At 38.8% G+C, this 23,954-nt stretch overlaps 1 protein-coding gene across 2 annotated transcripts in view; it reads right to left on the reverse strand.

The window, feature by feature from the left end:
- PPARGC1B (PPARG coactivator 1 beta) overlaps window positions 1-23,954 on the reverse strand; it is a 189,236-nt gene that overhangs the window by 26,813 nt on the left and 138,469 nt on the right. For both annotated transcript variants that reach the window (XM_053717093.1, XM_053717092.1), the window contains exons 6-9: window positions 11,929-11,965; window positions 10,780-10,841; window positions 9,828-10,551; window positions 3,470-3,545 (exon numbers count right to left, since the gene is read on the reverse strand). In XM_053717093.1, the coding sequence (XP_053573068.1) occupies window positions 3,470-3,545; window positions 9,828-10,551; window positions 10,780-10,841; window positions 11,929-11,965 (899 nt within the window). The remainder of the gene's footprint in view (window positions 1-3,469; window positions 3,546-9,827; window positions 10,552-10,779; window positions 10,842-11,928; window positions 11,966-23,954) is intronic.

Genomic DNA, 23,954 nt, shown 5'->3' on the forward strand with positions numbered 1-23,954 from the left:
AATATGCATATTATATTAGTGGTGACTTTAGGAAATAAATGGTTCTTCTAAAGGGTCAGGTGGGTTTATCATTTTACTTTCAAATACAGATTGTGACTCAGTAGCAGTGTAACATCTCCAAACTTCTACTGGCCATCAGCTCTATCTGCACTTGTTTTATATCTAAACCTGATCCCCAGCATTCACAAATGTAGTGCATAATATCTAAGCCACTGGCAGCTCTGCAAGGTTACACAGACTTCTGGAGCAAGCAGGGGTTAAATACAATATTCTGCTTATATAAAAAGCTGTTGCTGGTTCCTAACTGTCTGGCATTATTTAGAGAATATTTAAAAATATTTAATTAGTTCAGTTTTGATGATAAATGTTAGAATTCATTTAGAGAACTTTTAAAATTGTAATAAAAACAAAACCTTTAGCTGTTTATTAAACAGTCTGAGCCACAAGATAATATTATTGCATGTTTATAAAAAGGTGCTATTTTTATTTCTTTTTGTTTCAAAATTCCTTATGAATTTCCATTTAATTTGTAGCCTTAAACTAGGTTTGTGCAGAAGATATGAACGTTCAGTAACTTCTGCTTCCAGCGCTTCATTTGAAGAACTAATATCTCCTGAATTATAGAACATATTTTATGAATCAACGGCTCTTTCTTTATTGGAAATTTAGTATATATGGCACACAGCACTGGAATTGAGAAAATGTTGGAAAACAATCCACACTCCAGTTATTTTTTTCTTTACATATAAATCCATGATTCTGTTAATATGTATAAAATCTAGTAGACAAGACTGGAATCAAATTACAGCTTAAAAACATATTCTAACAATTTACTTTCTCTAATTTATTGAAAATTGTTGTTACAGTATTTTATTAATGCACTATTGTTTGTATATAACCGTTTTTAACCCCAGCAAAGAGAGCCCCAGAACAGCAATGCACTACTGGGATCTAAATTAACTCATCTTGTCAGCCAATGGCAAGAGGCATATGTGCATAGCCACCAACCTTTCTCCCATTAGTGCAATGCAAGAAACGTAGAAGTTTAATTTTGGCTTTTAGTCCCTTTAAAACAAGAAAAGGTATAGAGTAGGAGTAGGACTATTTAAATATTAACAGCATTTTATACTGTTAAAATCTTACTTTTAATCCCAATAAATGATACAAGACACAAACATTCCATTTATTTGCATATACAGATCAAAATGATGGTGGGAATTCATGGAATTGCTTTTTCCCCATAGTACATGTGGTTACCCCTTTAATTCATGTAGATCAGGTTTATTCGACCTAAGGCTAGTGAGCCAAGAGATTGCTCGATGGCCCTCCATTGTATTTTACCTGGCCCATTAATTGTATTTTACCTGGCCCATTAATTCGTTAAGCTGTGCCAGGAACAGGGAGGTATTTTTCAGCATTTTCATCTGATAAAAATAATATTCCACTTTAAGCAGTAATTTTATAATGAGTAGTGTTGAAAGCTAAGAAATTGGTGGAGGTCATAGCCGTCTAGATACACACAACTTGTGCAATACTTAATAGTTCTAGACATAAAATGACTTGACTAAGCCAAGCCCCTCATGTGATTTAGCTATAGATATTCAGTCACTGCCTTTTATTGTTGACTTATTGCAATAGAATTTTGTGTTTGAGCTGAAGTTTTAGCCCTATGGTACAACTACATGCAATTTGTACACTTAGTCTATTGGCCAGTGCTGGATGACCTCCAAGGCATTTATTTACATTGCATGACTACAGTGTCAGGCAGGTTCAGTGGCCCTGAGAACACTTGACAGATTCCCTAGCATCACTCTCTCTAACCCTTATAAGAATCATTTTATTGTTCAGCTCAGCTGAATTTTGACTTTATTTAAGATGGAAATCAGTAGGAACTAAACTAATGGTTCTGCTACACGGTATCAACAGTACATTTTTTACTGTATGGAGTCAGGATTGTCAAGAGTAAGAAGGTCACATTCTTATTAGCTGACACAATCAATTAACTGACTAGTGTAAAGAGATATATATATATATATATATATATACACACATACACACACACACACACATACAAAACACGGAAGGGGATTGCACTCTCATACCGGACCAGGTACACATCCCATGACCCTGCAACATGCTCAGCCCTGTGTGCTCACCGGCACTCACAGGAAGCTGTGCTGTCCCCAGAGTTACAGGCAGTTAACCCCAGACAGGTCTGGGTGCAAGAACCATAGGGAAAATTATAAAACAAATTAATACAACACACAGAGAAAACCCTGCACTCACTCACAAGCTTTCAGCTAAGATTTAAAAGCAAAAATGGAAAGGTTAATTACCGCATCTGGCCAAATGAGACAAGCCCAGGTACCACATCAAGGTCCTTTCCAATACCTGGGACCCTAAAACAGTCACACAATGCAAGCTCTCAAATCCAAACAAACTGGGAACAAGGGAAGGGTGCACAGGCTTATGTAATTACCCTAGACATATACCAAACACGGAAGGGGACTGCACTATCATACCAGACCGGGTACACATCCCATGACCCTGTAACATGCTCAGCCCTGGGTGCTCACCGGCACTCACAAGAAGCTGTGCTGTCCCAAGAGTCACAGGCAGTTAACCCCAGACAGGTCTGGGTGCAAGAACCATAGGGAAAATTACAAAACAAATTAATACAACACACACACACATATATATATATATATACACACACACACACACATATATATATATATATATACACACACACCACACACCTCGCAACACGGCACACTTTTTAACAGTTACAAAGTGTGCCGTGTTGCAAAATGTGTGAAGCATCTGTATTGATTTGGACCTCTGCACCAGCAGGTAACTGGAGTGGGAGTTGCTGTGGTAAGACTTGCTTTTTTTATTATAATTATATATATATATATATATATATATATATATATATATATATATATATATATATATATATATATATATATATATATAAAATCAATAAGAGAAGCGCACTCCAATAGGAAAAGCAATGCACATGGTGAGCCAATCAAACGAGGCTTCTATGTGCAGCAAACAATCCGCAGCTATTGAGCATATCTAGATATGCTTTTCAGCAAAGACTATCAAGAGAATAAAACAAATTAGATAATAGAAGTAAATTAGAAAGTTGTTTAAAATTGCATTCTCTTTCTAAATCATGAAAGAAAAAAATGTGGGTTTCATGTCCCTTTAAATATTTATTTATATATGTAAACAAAAAGCAGCTACAAATAAATAATGTGATTGTATACATAAACATTCAGATTATGTGCAACCACATGTGAAAAACACTTTCAAGAGACTGGAATAAAATGGTTAAAAAAAAACTACTGTAAACTACTGATCCGCACATGGCAGCCTTATTTGAAAGCAAATAGCGCCTTACTATATCATTTACCAGCACCCTTCGCTAAAGGAATTCATGAAATTCCTTGATACTTACTATAGCTTTTTCTCTTCTCTTTTGTATCTGCCTTTGGCTCAAATTTCCAATATGTCGCTGCTCACTGTTATCACATCTGCTTAAAACATAAGGAAAAAGTGAATTAGAAATGAGAAAAAATATAAAATATAAAACAATTTGCATTCTTAAAGGGATAGTAAACCACAACATTTTCTTTTAAGATTCAGATAGAACATACAATTTTAAACAACTTTCCAATTTAATTCTATTATCACATTTTCTTCATTCTCTTGTTATCCATTGCTGAAGGGACAGCATTGCACTACTGACAGGAAGCTGAAAATATCTAATTAGCCAATCACAAGAGACAAATGTGTGCAGGCACCAATTAGCAGCAGCTCCCACTGGTGTATGATATGTGCGTATTCATTTTTTTAACAAGGGATACTAAGAGAACGAAGCACATTTGAAAATAGAAGAGAATTTAAAAGTGTCTTAAAATGACATGCTCTATCTGAATCATTCAAGTTTATTTTTGACTTTCCTATCCCTTTAACTTTTACCATCACGGTCACCCTGTGGCTAATATTTTATGACAGGAAGGTACTCATTTTGGCTTCTATCATCCTTTTTTTTTTTTAAAAAAAGCTTAGGCCTCATTCCTGGACTCATCTGATCTAAACAGCTTCACTGTTTAGTAAACTACTATATCTGCAAATTATATATGGCCCCAATTTACAGATTGTCGTGTAAACCAGAACCAAAACGACATCTGCCTAATAAGTTAAAAATGTATTTAATATGTTTACCATAAATTATAAAGATTATTAGTCAGAAAAAAATACATTTTTAAAAAATAAAAAAATAAAAGGGGGGGGGGGGGGGGGGCAGAAGTTAGTTGTCTATAAATAATCTTTAGTTATCAGTATTTTAGGGAGCCAAATGTAGCTACAACTATATAAATGCTTATCCTCTACCAATTTCTATCCCAACGGTTTTTAAAGGGACATGATTGAATAGAGCATTACAGTTTTCCAATTTACTTATATTATCAATTTCCCTTAGTTTCCTTTGTTAAAGAGTAATTATAGGTGAGGAGGGACATGCAGTGTGTCTTTAGCCATCCGGCAGCAGTGTATGCAACAAGGTACTTAGCAATGTTATACATAATTGCAAACACTGCTGCTATAGAGTGCTAAAGACACAAACAAGTATACTCATAAGATTTTATTCGCCTACCTAGATTTATTCTCCAGCAAACACGCCAAGAGAGCCAAGCAAATTTGATAATAGAAGTAAAGTGGACACTTGTTTAAAACTGTATGTTCTATTTAAATCATGACCATTTAATTTTGATTTTACTGTCTCTTTGATTTGAGAGAAAATACTATAATGCAAATTATAAATTCCAGGCCCATAATAATTATTTTCTAATGGTGAGAAATATAGCTAAACTATAGAACAGATACAATAGGTATACTATTCCTCATTCAGCTAAACTATAGAACATATACAAGAGGTATACCATTTCTTACTCAGCTAAACTATAGAACAGATACAAGAGGTATACCATTTCTTACTCAGCTAAACTATAGAACAGATACAAGAGGTATACCATTTATCACTCAGCTAAACTATAGAACAGATACAAGAGGTATACCATTTCTTACTCAGCTAAACTATAGAACAGATACAAGAGGTATACCATTTATCACTCAGCTAAACTATAGAACAGATACAAGAGGTATACCATTTCTTACTCAGCTAAACTATAGAACAGATACAAGAGGTATACCATTTCTCACGTAGCTAAACTATAGAACAGATACAATAGGTATACCATTTCTCACGTAGCTAAACTATAGAACAGATACAATAGGTATACCATTTCTCACTCAGCTAAACTATAGAACAGATACAAGAGGTATACCATTTCTCACTCAGCTAAACTATAGAACAGATACAAGAGGCATACCATTTATCACTCAGCTAAACTATAGAACAGATACAAGAGGTATACCATTTCTTACTCAGCTAAACTATAGAACAGATACAAGAGGTATACCATTTCTCACGTAGCTAAACTATAGAACAGATACAATAGGTATACCATTTCTCACGTAGCTAAACTATAGAACAGATACAATAGGTATACCATTTCTCATTCAGCTAAACTATAGAACAGATACAAGAGGCATACCATTTATCACTCAGCTAAACTATAGAACAGATACAATAGGTATACCATTTCTCACTCAGCTAAACTATAGAACAGATACAATAGGTATACCATTTCTCACTCAGCTAAACTATAGAACAGATACAAGAGGTATACCATTTCTCATTCAGCTAAACTATAGAACAGATACAATAGGTATACCATTCCTCATTCAGCTAAACTATAGAACAGATACAATAGGTATACCATTTCTCATTCAGCTAAACTATAGAACAGATACAATAGGTGTACCATTTCTCACTCAGCTAAACTATAGAACAGATACAATAGGTGTACCATTTCTCACTCAGCTAAACTATAGAACAGATACAATAGGTATACCATTTCTCACTCAGCTAAACTATAGAACAGATACAATAGGTATACCATTTCTCACTCAGCTAAACTATAGAACAGATACAATAGGTATACTATTTCTCACACAGCTAAACTATAGAACAGATACAATAGTTATACCATTTCTCACTCAGCTAAACTATAGAACAGATACAATAGGTATACCATTTCTCACTCAGCTAAACTATAGAACAGATACAATAGGTATACCATTTCTCACTCGGCTAAACTATATAACAGGTACAAGAGACATAACATTTCTCACACAGCTAAACTATGGAACAGGTACAAGAGACATAACATTTCTCACACAGCTAAACTATAGAACAGATACAAGAGGTATACCATTTATCATGTAGCTAAACTATAGAACAGAAACAAGAGGTATACCATTTCTCACTCAGCTAAACTATAGAACAGATACAATAGGTGTACCATTTCTCACTCAGCTAAACTATAGAACAGATACAATAGGTGTACCATTTCTCACTCAGCTAAACTATAGAACAGATACAATAGGTATACCATTTCTCACTCAGCTAAACTATAGAACAGATACAATAGGTGTACCGTTTCTCACTCAGCTAAACTATAGAACAGATACAATAGGTATACCATTTCTCACTCAGCTAAACTATAGAACAGATACAATAGGTATACCATTCCTCATTCAGCTAAACTATAGAACAGATACAAGAGGTATACCATTTCTCATTCAGCTAAACTATAGAACAGATACAATAGGTATACCATTCCTCATTCAGCTAAACTATAGAACAGATACAATAGGTGTACCATTTCTCATTCAGCTAAACTATAGAACAGATACAATAGGTGTACCATTTCTCACTCAGCTAAACTATAGAACAGATACAATAGGTGTACCATTTCTCACTCAGCTAAACTATAGAACAGATACAATAGTTATACCATTTCTCATTCAGCTAAACTATAGAACAGATACAATAGGTGTACCATTTCTCATTCAGCTAAACTATAGAACAGATACAATAGGTGTACCATTTCTCACTCAGCTAAACTATAGAACAGATACAATAGGTATACCATTTCTCATTCAGCTAAACTATAGAACAGATACAATAGGTGTACCATTTCTCACTCAGCTAAACTATAGAACAGATACAATAGGTGTACCATTTCTCACTCAGCTAAACTATAGAACAGATACAATAGGTATACCATTTCTCACTCAGCTAAACTATAGAACAGATACAATAGGTATACCATTTCTCACTCAGCTAAACTATAGAACAGATACAAGAGGTATACCATTTCTCACTCAGCTAAACTATAGAACAGATACAATAGGTATACCATTTCTCACTCAGCTAAACTATAGAACAGATACAATAGGTGTACCGTTTCTCACTCAGCTAAACTATAGAACAGATACAATAGGTATACCATTTCTCACTCAGCTAAACTATAGAACAGATACAATAGGTATACCATTCCTCATTCAGCTAAACTATAGAACAGATACAAGAGGTATACCATTTCTCATTCAGCTAAACTATAGAACAGATACAATAGGTATACCATTCCTCATTCAGCTAAACTATAGAACAGATACAATAGGTGTACCATTTCTCATTCAGCTAAACTATAGAACAGATACAATAGGTGTACCATTTCTCACTCAGCTAAACTATAGAACAGATACAATAGGTGTACCATTTCTCACTCAGCTAAACTATAGAACAGATACAATAGTTATACCATTTCTCATTCAGCTAAACTATAGAACAGATACAATAGGTGTACCATTTCTCATTCAGCTAAACTATAGAACAGATACAATAGGTGTACCATTTCTCACTCAGCTAAACTATAGAACAGATACAATAGGTATACCATTTCTCATTCAGCTAAACTATAGAACAGATACAATAGGTGTACCATTTCTCACTCAGCTAAACTATAGAACAGATACAATAGGTGTACCATTTCTCACTCAGCTAAACTATAGAACAGATACAATAGGTATACCATTTCTCACTCAGCTAAACTATAGAACAGATACAATAGGTATACCATTTCTCACTCAGCTAAACTATAGAACAGATACAAGAGGTATACCATTTCTCACTCAGCTAAACTATAGAACAGATACAATAGGTATACCATTTCTCACTCAGCTAAACTATAGAACAGACACAAGAGGTATACCATTCCTCATTCAGCTAAACTATAGAACAGATAAAATAGGTATACCATTCCTCATTCAGCTAAACTATAGAACAGATACAATAGGTATACCATTCCTCATTCAGCTAAACTATAGAACACATACAATAGGTATACCATTTCTCACACAGCTAAACTATGGAACAGGTACAAGAGACATAACATTTCTCACTCGGCTAAACTATAGAACAGATACAATAGGTATACCATTTCTCACTCAGCTAAACTATAGAACAGATACAATAGGTATACTATTCCTCATTCAGCTAAACTATAGAACAGATACAAGAGGTATACCATTTCTTACTCAGCTAAACTATAGAACAGATACAAGAGGTATACCATTTCTCACTCAGCTAAACTATAGAACAGATACAATAGTTATACCATTTCTCACTCAGCTAAACTATATAACAGATACAATAGGTATACCATTTCTCACGTAGCTAAACTATAGAACAGATACAATAGGTATACCATTTCTCATTCAGCTAAACTATAGAACAGATACAATAGGTATACCATTTCTCATTCAGCTAAACTATAGAACAGATACAATAGGTATACCATTTCTCACTCAGCTAAACTATAGAACAGATACAATAGGTATACTATTTCTCACACAGCTAAACTATAGAACAGATACAATAGTTATACCATTTCTCACTCAGCTAAACTATAGAACAGATACAAGAGGTATACCATTTCTCACTCAGCTAAACTATAGAACAGATACAATAGGTATACCATTTCTCACTCAGCTAAACTATAGAACAGATACAATAGGTATACCATTTCTCACTCGGCTAAACTATATAACAGGTACAAGAGACATAACATTTCTCACACAGCTAAACTATGGAACAGGTACAAGAGGTATACCATTTATCACGTAGCTAAACTATAGAACAGATACAAGAGGTATACCATTTCTCACTCAGCTAAACTATAGAACAGATACAAGAGATATACCATTTCTCACTCAGCTAAACTATAGAACAGATACAAGAGGTATACCATTTCTCACTCAGCTAAACTATAGAACAGATACAAGAGATACACCATTTATCACGTAGCTAAACTACGGGACACAAGAAGTATACCATTTCTCGTTCATGTAAACTTTTGTCTCAGTGGTACAAGAAGTATAAATTAGACTAGTGAAATATTTGTCTGGAATTAGGTATTGTCACCAAGACATATTAATACAGTTGTGATAAAGCAGATAATGGCACAAAGGAAGATATTTTGCCTCTTTAAAGAGACATAAAATTAAAAAAATGTTATATGTTAATGTGTTAGATTATTTTACTATTGCACTTTTGATTGCATATAACTATAAAAGGGGTTAAAAACATATTTAAAGTCAGCTCTAGAGCAGTAATGCACTACTGGGACCTAGCTGAACATATCTGGTGAGCCAATGATATATGTAACTTTTCAACAAAGGATACCAAGAGACGGTTTATTTTGTTGGTGTATAACCATTGCAAATTAAAAATAAAGTCTATTTAACTTCTATTTCAAAAAGTTGTATACCTCAGATATATGAAATAGATGTAAATTAATCCATAAGCAAAAACCAAGAGACTTTGGTCCATCCCCAAGTTTTACCTCATCATCCTTCTGCTAACTGGTGATCTATGGCCTGTTGATCTGGGGCTGCTGAAGCTTGCAGAATCGGCTATAAAAGGGTAGCTCCGCCGAGAGCACATCTTTGTTCTAGGAGGAACGGAGCTCTCCTCATCTTCAAGAGGAGAGCTGTACTCACTGCCACTGTCCTCAAAAACAGAATCATACTCAGGACTGCTGCAGATAGCACCACTTTCTATAAGAGTGTTATCAGGTAAGCCAAAGTGCTTGGTGAGACTTGCTCGGATTTCAAGGTCTTTTAATGCTTTGCTGTCCTCTTTTCTGGAACATGCCTGTTGATTTTCTACCTTTCTTTGGGGCACAGGATGTGCAGAAATTTTAGATCTTGTCTCCACGTGAATAGGAAGATCTAAAGACTTCAGTACTTTCCTGTGTAATAAAGTCTCCACTTTCTTCACCTGGCAATAATCATGATCACCAAAAGACCTGGAAAACGACCTTTTAACTGAGTGCGATTCAGTCGTAGTGGAAAGTTCTGCTGTCCTACTCAAGTGTGCATATAGTTCAGTCCTCTCTGGATGCTTTTTTGACAGTTTTCTGTTTACGGACATAGTCTCTTCAATTCTTTCCATTTTGGAAGAAGAGGTAATCAAAGATTCATTTTTTACAGATCCCTGATTTATCTCTGGCTTGAAAAGATCCTCTTCAGTGGGTTTGTAGGGTGGGGTGGTTGGAGGTGTTAGCCCTGCAATGAAAATGAAGCCACATTATTATTGTTGTGGGTGATTTTATTAACTGCTTAAAATATATATACTGAATAACTGTGGCCTTTTATCTATACTTTTAACCTATTTACATACTCTTACCTGCAGTAAAATAATTCATTTACCTTCTCCAAAATGTTTATATTTAGGTTACACCCCATTACTTATTAAAACTATGCTACAAATAATTAACAATAACATAAAGATACCTGCAGTGCCACAAAGTTCAACACTAAGTGCTTCAAAGTTAGTCTTCGCAAACGAGCAGTCACTGAAAAAAAAAAAGAAACAAATATAAATAAATACATTACTTTGTTCAAATATTTCTTTATAGCAAGACCCATATCCATGATGCTGGAAATAAAAATGAGCTCAGCAGACTGTCAGTGCACGCATAGCCCACAAGGTGTCAGCAAATGCACAACATAAGCTTTATTTTCGGTCCAGTTCCATTGACACAGTAGTTGCAAATTACTCAAATTATAAAACACTTTGGGCTCCTTGTATTAAAAGGCGTGCGGACAGCTTCTCAATTTGAGAAGGATCTGTTTGTCCGCTGGCCCATATGCAGCATTACACACTCCGCTGAGTGTGTAATGCTCGCCCCTTCACTCGCTTAACCAATCGCCCGAGAAAAGGGACTGCCAATAACTAAGAGCGAGCTCTCAGTGATTTCTCTTTGCCACCTCAGAGGATTCAAAAAGTGTCTAATGACAGCCGCTTCTTACATTGCGATAAGCATTTGCGAACCTGCCCCACAAGGACTATGGAGCAGCTTACGCTGCTTTGTACACTGAGCCCATTGGGGTGGGAAATATGAAGCCAACATCTCAGATATTAGTCCAGCGAATATAAAGAGAGGGGGATACATTGTGAGAACAAAAGGAACCAAAATAAAATTAATTTGTCATATCCTGATGTATATGTCAACATCTAAAAAATGCAAACCCAAGGGCTATTATAATGCATAGTTGCAGTGTATTCCTCAGGAAATATTTATTGGGTGCACCAACCAGCTTCTTTTACTGATCACCCAGCTAAAATGTTAGCTATATTAAGCTAAAAATAGCGCATATTAAAATGTTTCAATGTTTATTGCGCAAATTATCATTTAATATATTAATGTTAAATTATTCAATTAATGTGCACTTTGGATAGCAGGAAATTTAATAACATTAAAAAGTATTATACTGTCCCCAGCCGACTACTTTATAATGCCACTTGGCTGACAACATTTTCTCTGGAGAGCACTGAATTGGTGTTTCTAGCAGGCACTTAATTTAAATAAAAATAAAAAAAAAAATCCCCTACATAATACGTACATCAAATTAGTAATAAAGTTATTAGGAAAGTCTTACTTTTGTGACAAGGACAGTGGAGGGCATCTGGAATTTTCTATAAATATAAGACAAAAAAAATGATTTCATTTTAAAGAAATAAAAAAAAAAATGGGAGCAAAAGATTCAAACATTTTGGGCAAGCATGAATATACATTATACCCACTGAAGGGTACTAGACACTGCATAAAATCAGTCATTGGTGGTTGTTGTACCTATTGTTAAAGGGACATTAAAGTAAAAATGAAACATCCATGATTCAGATAGAGCATGCAGTTTTTAAAGAATCCAGTTCACTTCCATCATCAAGTTGTGCAGTCTTTTTATATAAACACTTTCTGAGGCAGCAGTTCCAACTGTGCATGTGCAAGAGTTCTCAGTGTATATGTGCTTGTGATTGGCTGATGGCTTTCCCATGGTAGAGGGGACTGGCAAATTAATTACTGTTCATTTACAATTAAAACTAAGTGCTATTGCATTTTCATTTTACTATTCATCTGCTGATGAGATTCTACTGTATTTAAAGGGACACTGAACCCAATTTTTTTCTTTTGTGATTCATATAGAACATGCAATTTTAAGCAACTTTCTAGTTTACTCCAATTATCAATTTTTATTTGCACTCTTGCTATCTTTATTTGAAAAAGAAGGAATCTAAGCTAAGGACCCAGCCAAATGTTGGTTCAGGACCCTGGATAGCACTTGTTTATTGGTGCTGTCCAATCAGCAAGGACAACCCAGGTTGTTCACCAAAAATGGGCCGGCATCTAAACTGACATTCTTGCTTTTAAAGTAAAGATACCAAGAGAATGAAGAAAATTTGATAATAGGAGTAAATTAGAAAGTTGCTTAAAATTGCATGCTCTATCTGAATCACGAAAGAAAAAAAATTGGGTTCAGTGTCCCTTTAATGGTACTTTGAGACTACTGTAACATTTAAAGGGACATGAAACACAAATTTCTTCTTTCATGATTCAGAAATAGCATGCAATTTTAAACAACTTTCTAATTTACGTCTATTATTTAATTTGCTTCCTTCTCTTGTTATCCTTTGCTAAAAAGTTTATCTAGGAAAGCTCAGTAGAAGCAAAGAACCTAGGTTCTAGCTTCTGATTGGTGGGTGCATATGTATACCGATTCTCATTGGCTCACCCATGTGTTCAGTTAGAAACCAGTAGTGCACTACTGCTCCATCAACAAAGAAAACCAACAGAATGAAGCAAATTTGATAATAGAAGTAAATTGGAAACTTAAATAGCACAAACAATACATGCATAATAAAAAGACAATACAAAAGCACTTTGAATTTCTAATGAGATTTTTTTTTCTGACAAATTTCAAAGTTAGTTAAATTTTCCTTCCCATCTTGTGACAGCCATCAGCCAATCACCAAATGGTGCCTCAGAAAAAAGGAAATTTATTCTTACCTGATAAATTTGTTTCTTTTACGATACGATGAGTCCACAGATTTCATCCTTACTTGTGGGATATCGCCTCCTGGTCAGCAGGAGGAGGCAAAGAGCACCACAGCAGAGCTGTATATATAGCTCCTCCCTTCCCTCCCACTCCAGTCTTTCGACCGAAGTTAGGAAGAGAAAGGAAAAGTCAAGGTGCAGAGGTGACTGAAGTTTAACAAAAATAAAGACCTGTCTCATAAAAACAGGGTGGGCCGTGGACTCATCGTATCGTAAAAGAAACAAATTTATCAGCTAAGAATAAATTTCCTTTTTCTTTTACAAGATACGATGAGTCCACGGATTTCATCCTTACTTGTGGGATACAATACCAAAGCTATAGTACACGGATGAAACGGGAGGGACAAGACAGGTAACCTAAATGGAAGGCACCACTGCTTGAATAACCTTCCTCTCAAAAACAGCCTCAGATGAGGCAAAAGTATCAAATTTGTAAAATTTGGAAAAAGTGTGAAGAGACGACCAAGTTGCAGCTTTGAAAATCTGTGCAACAGAAGCATCATGTTTGAATGCCCATGAGGAAGCCACAGCCCTAGTGGAAAGAGCCGTAAATCGTTCAGGAAGGCTGCTGTCCAGCAATCCCATATGCAAAAACGGATGAGACCCCTCAGCCTAAAAGAAAGAGAGGTAGCCGTAGCTGTCTGACTCCTACGTTTGCCTGAAAAAAACGACAAACAAGGAAGATGATAGTCGAAAATCCTTAGTCGTCCATAAGTAGAACTTCAAAGCATGGACCACGTCCAAATTACGTAACAGACGCTCCTTCTTAGAAGGATTAGGACACAAGGAAGGAACAACAAGTTCCTGACAAATATACTTATTTGAAACAACCTGAGGAAGAAAGACAGGCTCAGTTCGTAACACCACCTTATATAAATGGAAACCAAGATAAGGAGAATCACATTGCAATGCAGAAAGCTCAGATACTCTGCAAGCAGAAGAAAAGCAACCAAAAACAAAACATTGCAAGATAACAACTTAATATCTATGTAAGGCATAGGTTCAAACGAAGTTCCTGAAAAACTCTAAGAACCAAAGACAAACTCCAAGGAGGAGTAAGAGGTCTAAATACAGACCCTATACTAGTCAGAGCCTGACAAAAAGATTGTACAACTGCAACCGCTGCCAGACTTTTGTGTAACAAAAAATACAAAGCAGAAAAACTGTCCCTGTAGGGAACTAGCGGAAAACCCCTTCTCCAATTCTTCGTGGAGAAAGGACAAAATTCTGGGAATCCTTACCCTACTTCATGAGTAACCCTTGGATTCACACCAAGAAAGAAATCACGCCATATCTTATGGGAAATCTTCCAAGTAACAGGCTTACATGTCCGAATTAAGGTATCTATGACCGAATCAAAGAAAACTCGCTGGCATAGAACAAACGTCCAACCCCCAAGCAATCAGCTTCAAAGAAACTAGAGGGCGAAGAAGAAATTCCAACTCAACGGATGAGTTCAAGGCTACAGAGATGACGTGGTCAGCAGATTAGCATGTCAAAGCCGGCGAGACCACGCAGAAGAGAGGAGAAACACTGATGCCTTCTCCTATATGATCAAAACAAACCCCCGGCAAAAAAACGCAACGGGGGAAAAATAGATCCTAGTCCAAAGACCAAGCTCGGACTGGGGTCCCCAAACCTGGACTCGTATCCCGAAAACTAGGCACACAGACAAGATGCCATGATATCCAACTCCTGCGGACCCCTTTGGAAATTCAAGTAGGAGATACTCCCGGATGGAGATCCCACTCTCCTGGAAGAAAAAGACTGACTGCCTAGAAAATTCGCTTCCCAAGTGTCCACCCCTGGGATATGGATCACTGCCAGATAGCAAGAATAAAACTGGGCCGAAGCCAACTGAGGCTAGAACAGAAGAGACTGGAAGCTTGCTCTCAGTTGTAGGAAATCGAAGAACAGACTCCGCTAGAGTCCACACACTGCTTATCATGTACCCTGGGACATGTGATCCAGAGACAACCACCTTAAAAAAAAAGAATCCCTTGTCTCCTGCTTCAAAGTTAATTGAGGAGATAAGCTTGCATAGACTCCATTCCATTACCGGAGTATGCTCAACCGCACAGGCTGAAGTGGAACGAACAAACAGAAATATATATATATATATATATATATATATATACATAAAAACTGGAACAACCACCTCAGGTCTGAGATGTCAATAAGGCAGCGAAAGGACGTCTCTCCTTTTGTCTGATCCTTAAACAACCTAGAAAGCAGAAAATTGCCTCTGAGAGGAAAACATTTGAGCTCGAAAACAACCAGAGCGAAAACGGAAGGCTGCCCCCTACAAAATCCATCCCGGACCGGAGCATGTACCCCATGCTGTCTTTGATTCAACAGCAGGCCATACGTTCACCAAAGGCTTAGTCATAGAACACATAGCCATAAAAACAGGGCTCTAACCATAAGGTACCAAGAGCTGGAACAGCACCACCTAGGCTCCCAATTTGATAACTGGAAGGGAAGAAAATGAAATAAAGTAATTAGCCAATATGCCGTCACACCAGTGACGGTAGCAAAGTACACAGATGGTTGCCATCGTAAACCCTGGTGTGAGGCCCATAACAAATTTTAGTCCATTAGAACTATCCTCTAAGGGAATAGAAGTTCACGTAGTGATGGAAACTACTCCTTCCCCCCAAAGGAATATCGTCCAGCCTTTTAGCTGACACGACCATGGGAAACAGTCTGGTAAATATAATGCCTAAGGCACCCAATTCCATCTGAAAACTGAAATTCTCAGTAACATGGAGAAAACGTTATACTGGCAATTCCTCCAGCGATGCTTTAAAGCTATGGAAAAATAAAGAAAGCATCATAACCCTGAGGTTATGCTGCTTTCATTCATATGAGATTTTGTACCATCCTACGTAACCAGGATGAGTTAACAAACAAAACAGCCGCAATTCTTTTAATAAAATTTACACAGAAAAAAAATCTTACTGTCTCTTTAAATTTTAAAAGAACGTTTTATTACTGTTGTGCAGAAATAATCCAATAACAATAGAAATACTGCTGTAACTAGACATTTCTATGTACATCAAAAGCAAAGTCTCTGCAACGAACCGCAGAGCACCGCCTGTGGGTCACAAAATATGTTGGACACTATAAGTAGAAAATTGTGGCAGGTTAGTAGCAGTAGCCAGGTTCAAACTCACAACCTTTGGGTTGTACCTGACCACTGGGCCACAGGACCCCCATACTTTTGGTAAATAAACTTGCAAGGTATAAATACCCCTCAGTAGGAAAACTGCTAATGTATTTTCTGAGCAGTATGGTCCCTAAACACAAAAAACATAGGCTACAGTTTAAAAAGTCAGCGTCCCACTTTATTGCCCAGGCTGTCTTAAGTATGCCTATAACATGGGAAAATATCTCTCTGTTTACCCAACATAAACTGATCCACATATGAAAAGTGCAACAGGGCGCGATACACTCCGAACCCCACATGTGCATTGACTTAACAAATCTCCTGGTCGGCATGTAGTACTATTGAACCGCCGGGAGATGTAACAAGTGCGCCATGTGACCCATCGTGGACATTGCCATAACAGTCCCGGGCGGTATCTTAGATTCAATAAACCGCCGGTAGATAAAAAAAAAAGGCGCGTAACAAAAACAGAATTTATGCTTACCTGATAAATTTCTTTCTCCTACGGTGTGTCCGGTCCACGGCTTCATCCTTACTTGTGGGAATATTCTCTTCCCCAACAGGAAATGGCAAAGAGAGCACAGCAAAAGCTGCCCATATAGCTCCCCCTCTGGCTCCGCTCCCCAGTCATTCGACCGACGGTTAGGAGAAAAAGGAGAAACCATAGGGTGCCGTGGTGACTGTAGTGTATAGAAAGAAAAAATTTGAAACCTGACTAAAAAGCCAGGGCGGGCCGTGGACCGGACACACCGTAGGAGAAAGAAATTTATCAGGTAAGCATAAATTCTGTTTTCTCCTACATTGGTGTGTCCGGTCCACGGCTTCATCCTTACTTGTGGGAACCAATACCAAAGGTTTAGGACACGGATGAAGGGAGGGAACAAGTCGGGTTACCTAAACGGAAGGCACCACGGCTTGCAAAACCTTTCTCCCAAAAATAGCCTCCGAAGAAGCATAAGTATCAAATTTGTAAAATTTGGCAAAAGTGTGCAAAGAAGACCAAGTCGCTGCCTTACATATCTGATCAACAGAAGCCTCGTTCTTGAAGGCCCATGTGGAAGCCACAGCTCTAGTAGAGTGAGCTGTAATTCGTTCAGGAGGCTGCCGTCCGGCAGTCTCATAAGCCAATCGGATGATGCTTTTCAGCCAAAAAGAAAGAGAGGTAGCAGTAGCTTTCTGTCCTCTCCTCTTACCAGAATAAACGACAACAAAGATGAAGTCTGTCTGAAATCCTTTGTTGCATCTAAATAGAATTTTAAAGCACAACTATTTCCTGGTTAATATTCCTGTTGGCACCTTTGGAAGAAAACCAGGTTTGGTACGCAAAACAACCTTATCTGCATGGAATACCAGATAGGGTGGATCACACTGCAAAGCAGACAATTCAGAAACTCTTCTAGCAGAAGAAATAGCAACCAAAAACAGAACTTTCCAAGATAGTAACTTAATATCTATGGAATGCAAAGGTTCAAACGGAACCCCTTGAAAAACTGAAAGAACTAAATTTAGACTCCATGGAGGAGTCATGGGTCTGTAAACAGGCTTGATTCTGACTAAGGCCTGTACAAATGCTTGTACATCTGGCACTGCTGCCAGACGTTTGTGTAACAAAACAGACAGAGCAGATATCTGTCCTTTTAGAGAGCTTGCTGACAACCCTTTATCCAAACCCTCTTGGAGAAAGGAAAAAATCTTAGGAATTTTAATTTTACTCCAAGAAAATCCTTTGGATTCACACCAACAGATATATTTTTTCCATATTTTATGGTAAATTTTCCTAGTCACAGGTTTTCTGGGTTGGACCAGAGTATCTATAACTGAATCTGAAAACCCACGCTTAGATAAAATCAAGCGTTCAATTTCCAAGCAGTCAGCTGCAGAGAGACTAGATTTAGATGTTCGAATGGACCTTGTACTAGAAGATCCTGTCTCCAAAGGTAGCTTCCATGGTGGAGCCGATGACATATTCACCAGGTCTGCATACCAAGTCCTGCGTGGCCACGCAGGAGCTATCAGAATCCTGTTTGATCCTGGCTACGAGCCTTGGAAGGAGAGGAAACGGTGGAAACACATAAGCTAGGTTGAACGACCAAGGCGCCACTAATGCATCCACTAGTGTCGCCTTGGAATCCCTGGATCTGGACTCGTAGCGAGGAACCTTAAAGTTCTGACGAGACGCCATCAGATCCATGTCTGGAATGCCCCATAATTGAGATAACTGGGCAAAGACCTCCGGGTGGAGTTCCCACTCCCCTGGATGGAAAGTCTGACGACTCAAATAATCCGCCTCCCAGTTGTCTACTCCTGGGATGTGAATTGCAGATAGATGGCAGGAGTGATCCTGTAAGCTACAGTCGTCATGTTGTCCGACTGAAATCTTATGAATCCGGCCTTCGCTAGTTGAGGCCAAACCCGGAGCGCATTGAATATCGCTCTCAGTTCCAGAATGTTTATCGGGAGAAGAGACTCTTCCCGAGACCATAGACCCTGAGCTTTCAGGGAGTCCCAGACCGCGCCCCAGCCTAATAGACTGGCGTCGGTCGTGACAATGACCCACTCTGGTCTGCGGAAACTCATTCCTTGAGACAGGTGATCCTGAGTCAACCACCAACGGAGTGAGTCTCTGGTTAACTGGTCTACTTGAATCTGGGGAGACAAGTCTGCAAAATCCCCATTCCATTGTTTGAGCATGCACAGTTGCAATGGTCTTAGATGAATTTGAACAAAAGGAATCACGTCCATTGCTGCAACCATTAGACATATTACTTCCATGCACTGAGCTATGGAAGGCTGAGGAATAGATTGAAGAACTTGACAAGCATTTAGAAGCTTTAATTTTCTGACCTCTGTCAGAAAAATCTTCATTTCTACAGAATCTATTATTGTTCCCAGAAAGGGAACCTTTGTAGACGGGGACAGGGAACTCTTTTCCACGTTCACCTTCCACCCGTGAGACCTGAGAAAAGCTAATACAATTTCTGTATGAGCCCTTGATCTGGAAAGGGACGACGCCTGGATTAGGATGTCGTCTAGGTAAGGTGCCACTGCAATGCCCCTCGGTCTTAGAACCGCTAGAAGGGACCCTAGCACCTTTGTGAAAATTCTGGGAGCAGTGGCTAAACCAAAAGGAAGAGCCACGAACTGGTAATGTTTGTCCAGAAAGGCGAACCTTAGGAACTGATGATGATCTTTGTGGATAGGAATATGTAGGTACGCATCCTTTAAGTCCACGGTAGTCATGTATTGACCCTCCTGGATTGTTGGTAAAATCGCTCGAATAGTTTCCATTTTGAACGATGGAACTCTGAGGAATTTGTTTAGAATTTTTAAATCCAGAATTGGTCTGAAAGTTCCCTCTTTTTTGGGAACTACAAACAGGTTTGAGTAAAACCCCTGACCTTGTTCCACTTTTGGAACTGGATGTATCACTCCCATCTTTAATAGATCTCCTACGCAATGTAAGAATGCCTGTCTCTTTATCTGGTTTGAAGATAAAGGGAGAGATGTGGAACCTTCCCCTTGGCGGGAGTTCCTTGAACTCTAGAAGATAACCCTGAGAGACTATTTCTAGTGCCCAGGGATCCTAAACATCTCTTGCCCAAGCCTGAGCAAAGAGAGAAAGTCTGCCCCCTACTAGATCCGGTCCCGGATCGGGGGCTACCCCTTCATGCTGTCTTGGTAGCAGCAGCAGGCTTCTTGGCCTGTTTACCCTTGTTCCAGCCTTGCATTGGTTTCCATGCTGGCTTAGCCTGGGAAGCGTTACCCTCTTGTCTAGAGGCTGCAGAGTTAGGCGACGGTCCGTTCCTGAAGTTGCGAAAGGAACGAAAATTAGATTTGTTCTTAGCCTAGAAAGGCCTATCCTGTGGGAGGGCATGGCCCTTTCCCCCAGTGATGTCTGAAATAATCTCCTTCAATTCTGGCCCAAAAAGGGTCTTACCCTTGAAAGGAATATTAAGCAATTTTGTCTTGGATGACACATCTGCCGACCAAGATTTTAGCCAAAGCGCTCTGCGCGCCACAATTGCAAAACCTGAATTTTTCACCGCTAATTTCGCCAATTGCAAAGCGGCATCTAAAATAAAGGAATTAGCCAACTTTAGTGCGTGAATTCTGTCCATGACTTCCTCATATGGAGTCTCCTTATTGAGCACATTTTCTAGGTCTTCGAACCAAAAAGACGCCGCCGTTGTGACAGGAAAAATGCACGAAATTGGTTGGAGAAGGAAACCTTGCTGAACACTTTTTATGCAATCCTTCCAATTTTTTATCCATCGGATCTTTGAAAGCACAACTGTCCTCAATGGGAATAGTCGTGCGTTTGGCCAACGTAGAAACTGCCCCCTCAACCTTAGGAACTGTTTGCCATGCGTCCCTCCTGGGGTCGACAATGGGGAACATTTTCTTAAATATAGGAGGTGGGACAAAAGGTATACCTGGCTTCTCCCACTCCTTAGTCACTATGTCCGCCACCCTTTTGGGTATCGGAAAGGCATCAGCGTGCACAGGGACCTCAAGGAATTTGTCCATTTTGCACAATTTCTCTGGAATCACCAAAGAGTCACAATCGTCCAGAGTAGTTAGCACCTCCTTAAGCAGGGCGCATAAATTTAAACGTCACAATATCAGGTTCTGCCTGTTGAGAAACTTTTCCTGAATCAGAAATTTCTCCCTCAGACAGACCCTCCCTCACTGCCAATTCTGACTGGTGTGAGGGTATAACAGATAAATTATCGTCAGCGCACACTTGCTCATCTTCTGTATTTAAAACTGAGCAATCACGCTTTCTTGGAAATGCTGTCAGTTTGGATAAAAGATTAGCTCTAGAATTATCAATTACTGCCGTTAATTGCTGCATAGTAACAAGCATTGGCGCGCTAGATGTACTAGGTGTCGCCTGCGCGGGCATAACTGGTGTTGACACAGAAGGAGAGGATGATGAACTATCCCCACTACCTTCACTTGAAGTATCATCTTGGGCAACCTTATTAAATGTGACAGTACTGTCCTTACTTTGTTTGAACGCCATGGCACAATTTTCACATACATTTAAAGGGGGAACCACCTTGGCCTCCATACATACAGAACATGTTCTATCTGAAGGTACAGACATGTTAGACAGACTCATACAGGCTATTAATGCAATAAAACCGTTTTTAAACAAAACCGTTACTGTCTCTTTAAATGTTAAACAGAGCACACTTTATTTCTGAATGTGTGAAAAACTATGAAGGAAATATCCGATCCTTACCAAATTTGCACCCTAGTGTCTTAATGCTTTGAAAGTATTGCACACCAAACCAAGATTGTAACCCCTTAAATGAGCAAACCGGAGCCATTTGTTCAATTTACCAGTTTAAACCCACTACAGTCCCTGCCACAGCCTTTGCTGCGGCTTTACCTTTCCTTGGGGGTTATTCACCACAGAAATAAGCCTTCTAGAATCGTTTTTTATGGCCACAGGACCCTCTCACATGAAGCTGCATGCACTGCTTCCAGAAGTAACTGCGCAATTAAGGTGCGAAAATGAGGCCTCCTCCATCTGCATACCAGAGTGAAGGGGCCTTCCTGACTAGATTAGGTGTCTAAACGACTGCCAGGAGTAATAAAAACGTTCCCAAAGTGTTTCCAAGTTCCAAAACACTCCAAAAGTCATATAAATATTGTATAAATCAATCGATTTAGCCCACAATAGTGTCAACCAGTATATAGCCCATTAATAAGCCTTCATTCTGCTATGAGTCTAAGAAAATGGCTTACCGATCCCAGAGGGAAAATGACAGTCTTCTAGCATTACTATGTCTTGTTAGAAAAAGGACTAGTCATACCTTGAGCAGAAAAGTCTGCAAACTGTTCCCCCCAACTGAAGTTCTCTAGTTTCAACAGTCCTGCGTGGGAACAGCAATGGATTTTAGTTACTGCTGCTAAAATCATACTCCTCTTTAAACAGAACTCTTCATCACTTTCTGTTGTAAATAGTACAAACCGGCACTATTTTAAAATAAATTCTTGATAGAAGAAATAAAAAACTACAACTAACACCACATACTCTTTACCATCCCCGTGGAGATGCTACTTGTTCAGAGCAGCAAAGAGAATGACTGGGGGGCGGAGCCAGAGGGGGAGCTATATGGGCAGCTTTTGCTGTGCTCTCTTTGCCATTTCCTGTTGGGGAAGAGAATATTCCCACAAGTAAGGATGAAGCCGTGGACCGGACACACCAATGTAGGAGAAAATGGAGGCTCTCAAGGACCGCCCTTCGTGGGCGTACACAGATGTAACTTTGCTCCCGGGCAGCATGTCTCATTAACCGCCGGGAGATGAGAGTGACACCAAAACGCTCAATTACCCCTGCAGAGGGAAATAGCCGTATTATGAAACCGCCGGGAGATGCGATAGATGATAGAGCCTCTTCTATAACGTCTGCAAGTTAGTGGCTACAGTATCCCTGACACCATTAAAGATTCCGTCTTCTAGACTATACAGGCTGTGAGGGAGGAGAACCTTGCCTTAAAGAGTAGGTGTAAAGTGGTATCTGACACCAGCTTTTCCCATATATTGCTTTAACACTATCCAAGTGCATTCCACATAATGTCCAGATAAAGACAGTCCATAACGTGTGTAAACATACCCTCTTAGGGAAATACCATCACAGTAATCTCCCGGGCGGCATGTTGCTTAAAGTAACCGCCGGGAGAACTGTCTCATATGAAGCCTCCCTAAAGAGCCTAAGCTCAAATATGGCCATGATAAACGTTACTGTCTCCTTGGTACTATATAAATGTAAAGTACACACATGGGACATGTGATGTCTCACATACCTGAAGAAAGATCCTAAGGGCTTCCCAGTTACCTAGTGAGTGGGCGACTGCTTCTGAGTTTTCTGTCCATGCTCAGAAATAAAAAATGTCACTAACCTCCCATCTGCCGACAGCAAAGGCAGCTCCCAGGCGTGTGAAGTCCAACTGCTCACATGTACCCGAGGATGACAAGGAGAATACTGAGTAATATCCCTCAGATTTTCTCCCCCGGACAGGGCAGCAACAGTATATGGGAGGCGCAGTGAGAATTATGTCCCACAAGTTCCCATTGCTTTAAAGCCACCAAATGCTTCTCTTTTTTTCTCACTGAAGAGACTGATCTGGTCTAGACTACACCCCAGAACAAAGTAGCACTATCAGTACTACTTTTAAAATAATAAACCTTTGATTGAAGAATCTAAAACTAACACCTCACTTTACCTCTTCCTATCACTAACACAGGCAAAGAGAATGACTGGAGTGGGAGGGAAGGGAGGAGCTATATATATAGCTCTGCTGTGGTGCTCTTTGCCTCCTCCTGCTGACCAGGAGGCGATATCCCACAAGTAAGGATGAAATCCGTGGACTCATCGTATCTTGTAAAAG

The sequence above is a fragment of the Bombina bombina genome, chromosome 6 (assembly GCF_027579735.1).
Source record: "Bombina bombina isolate aBomBom1 chromosome 6, aBomBom1.pri, whole genome shotgun sequence".
Classification (NCBI taxonomy): domain Eukaryota; kingdom Metazoa; phylum Chordata; class Amphibia; order Anura; family Bombinatoridae; genus Bombina; species Bombina bombina.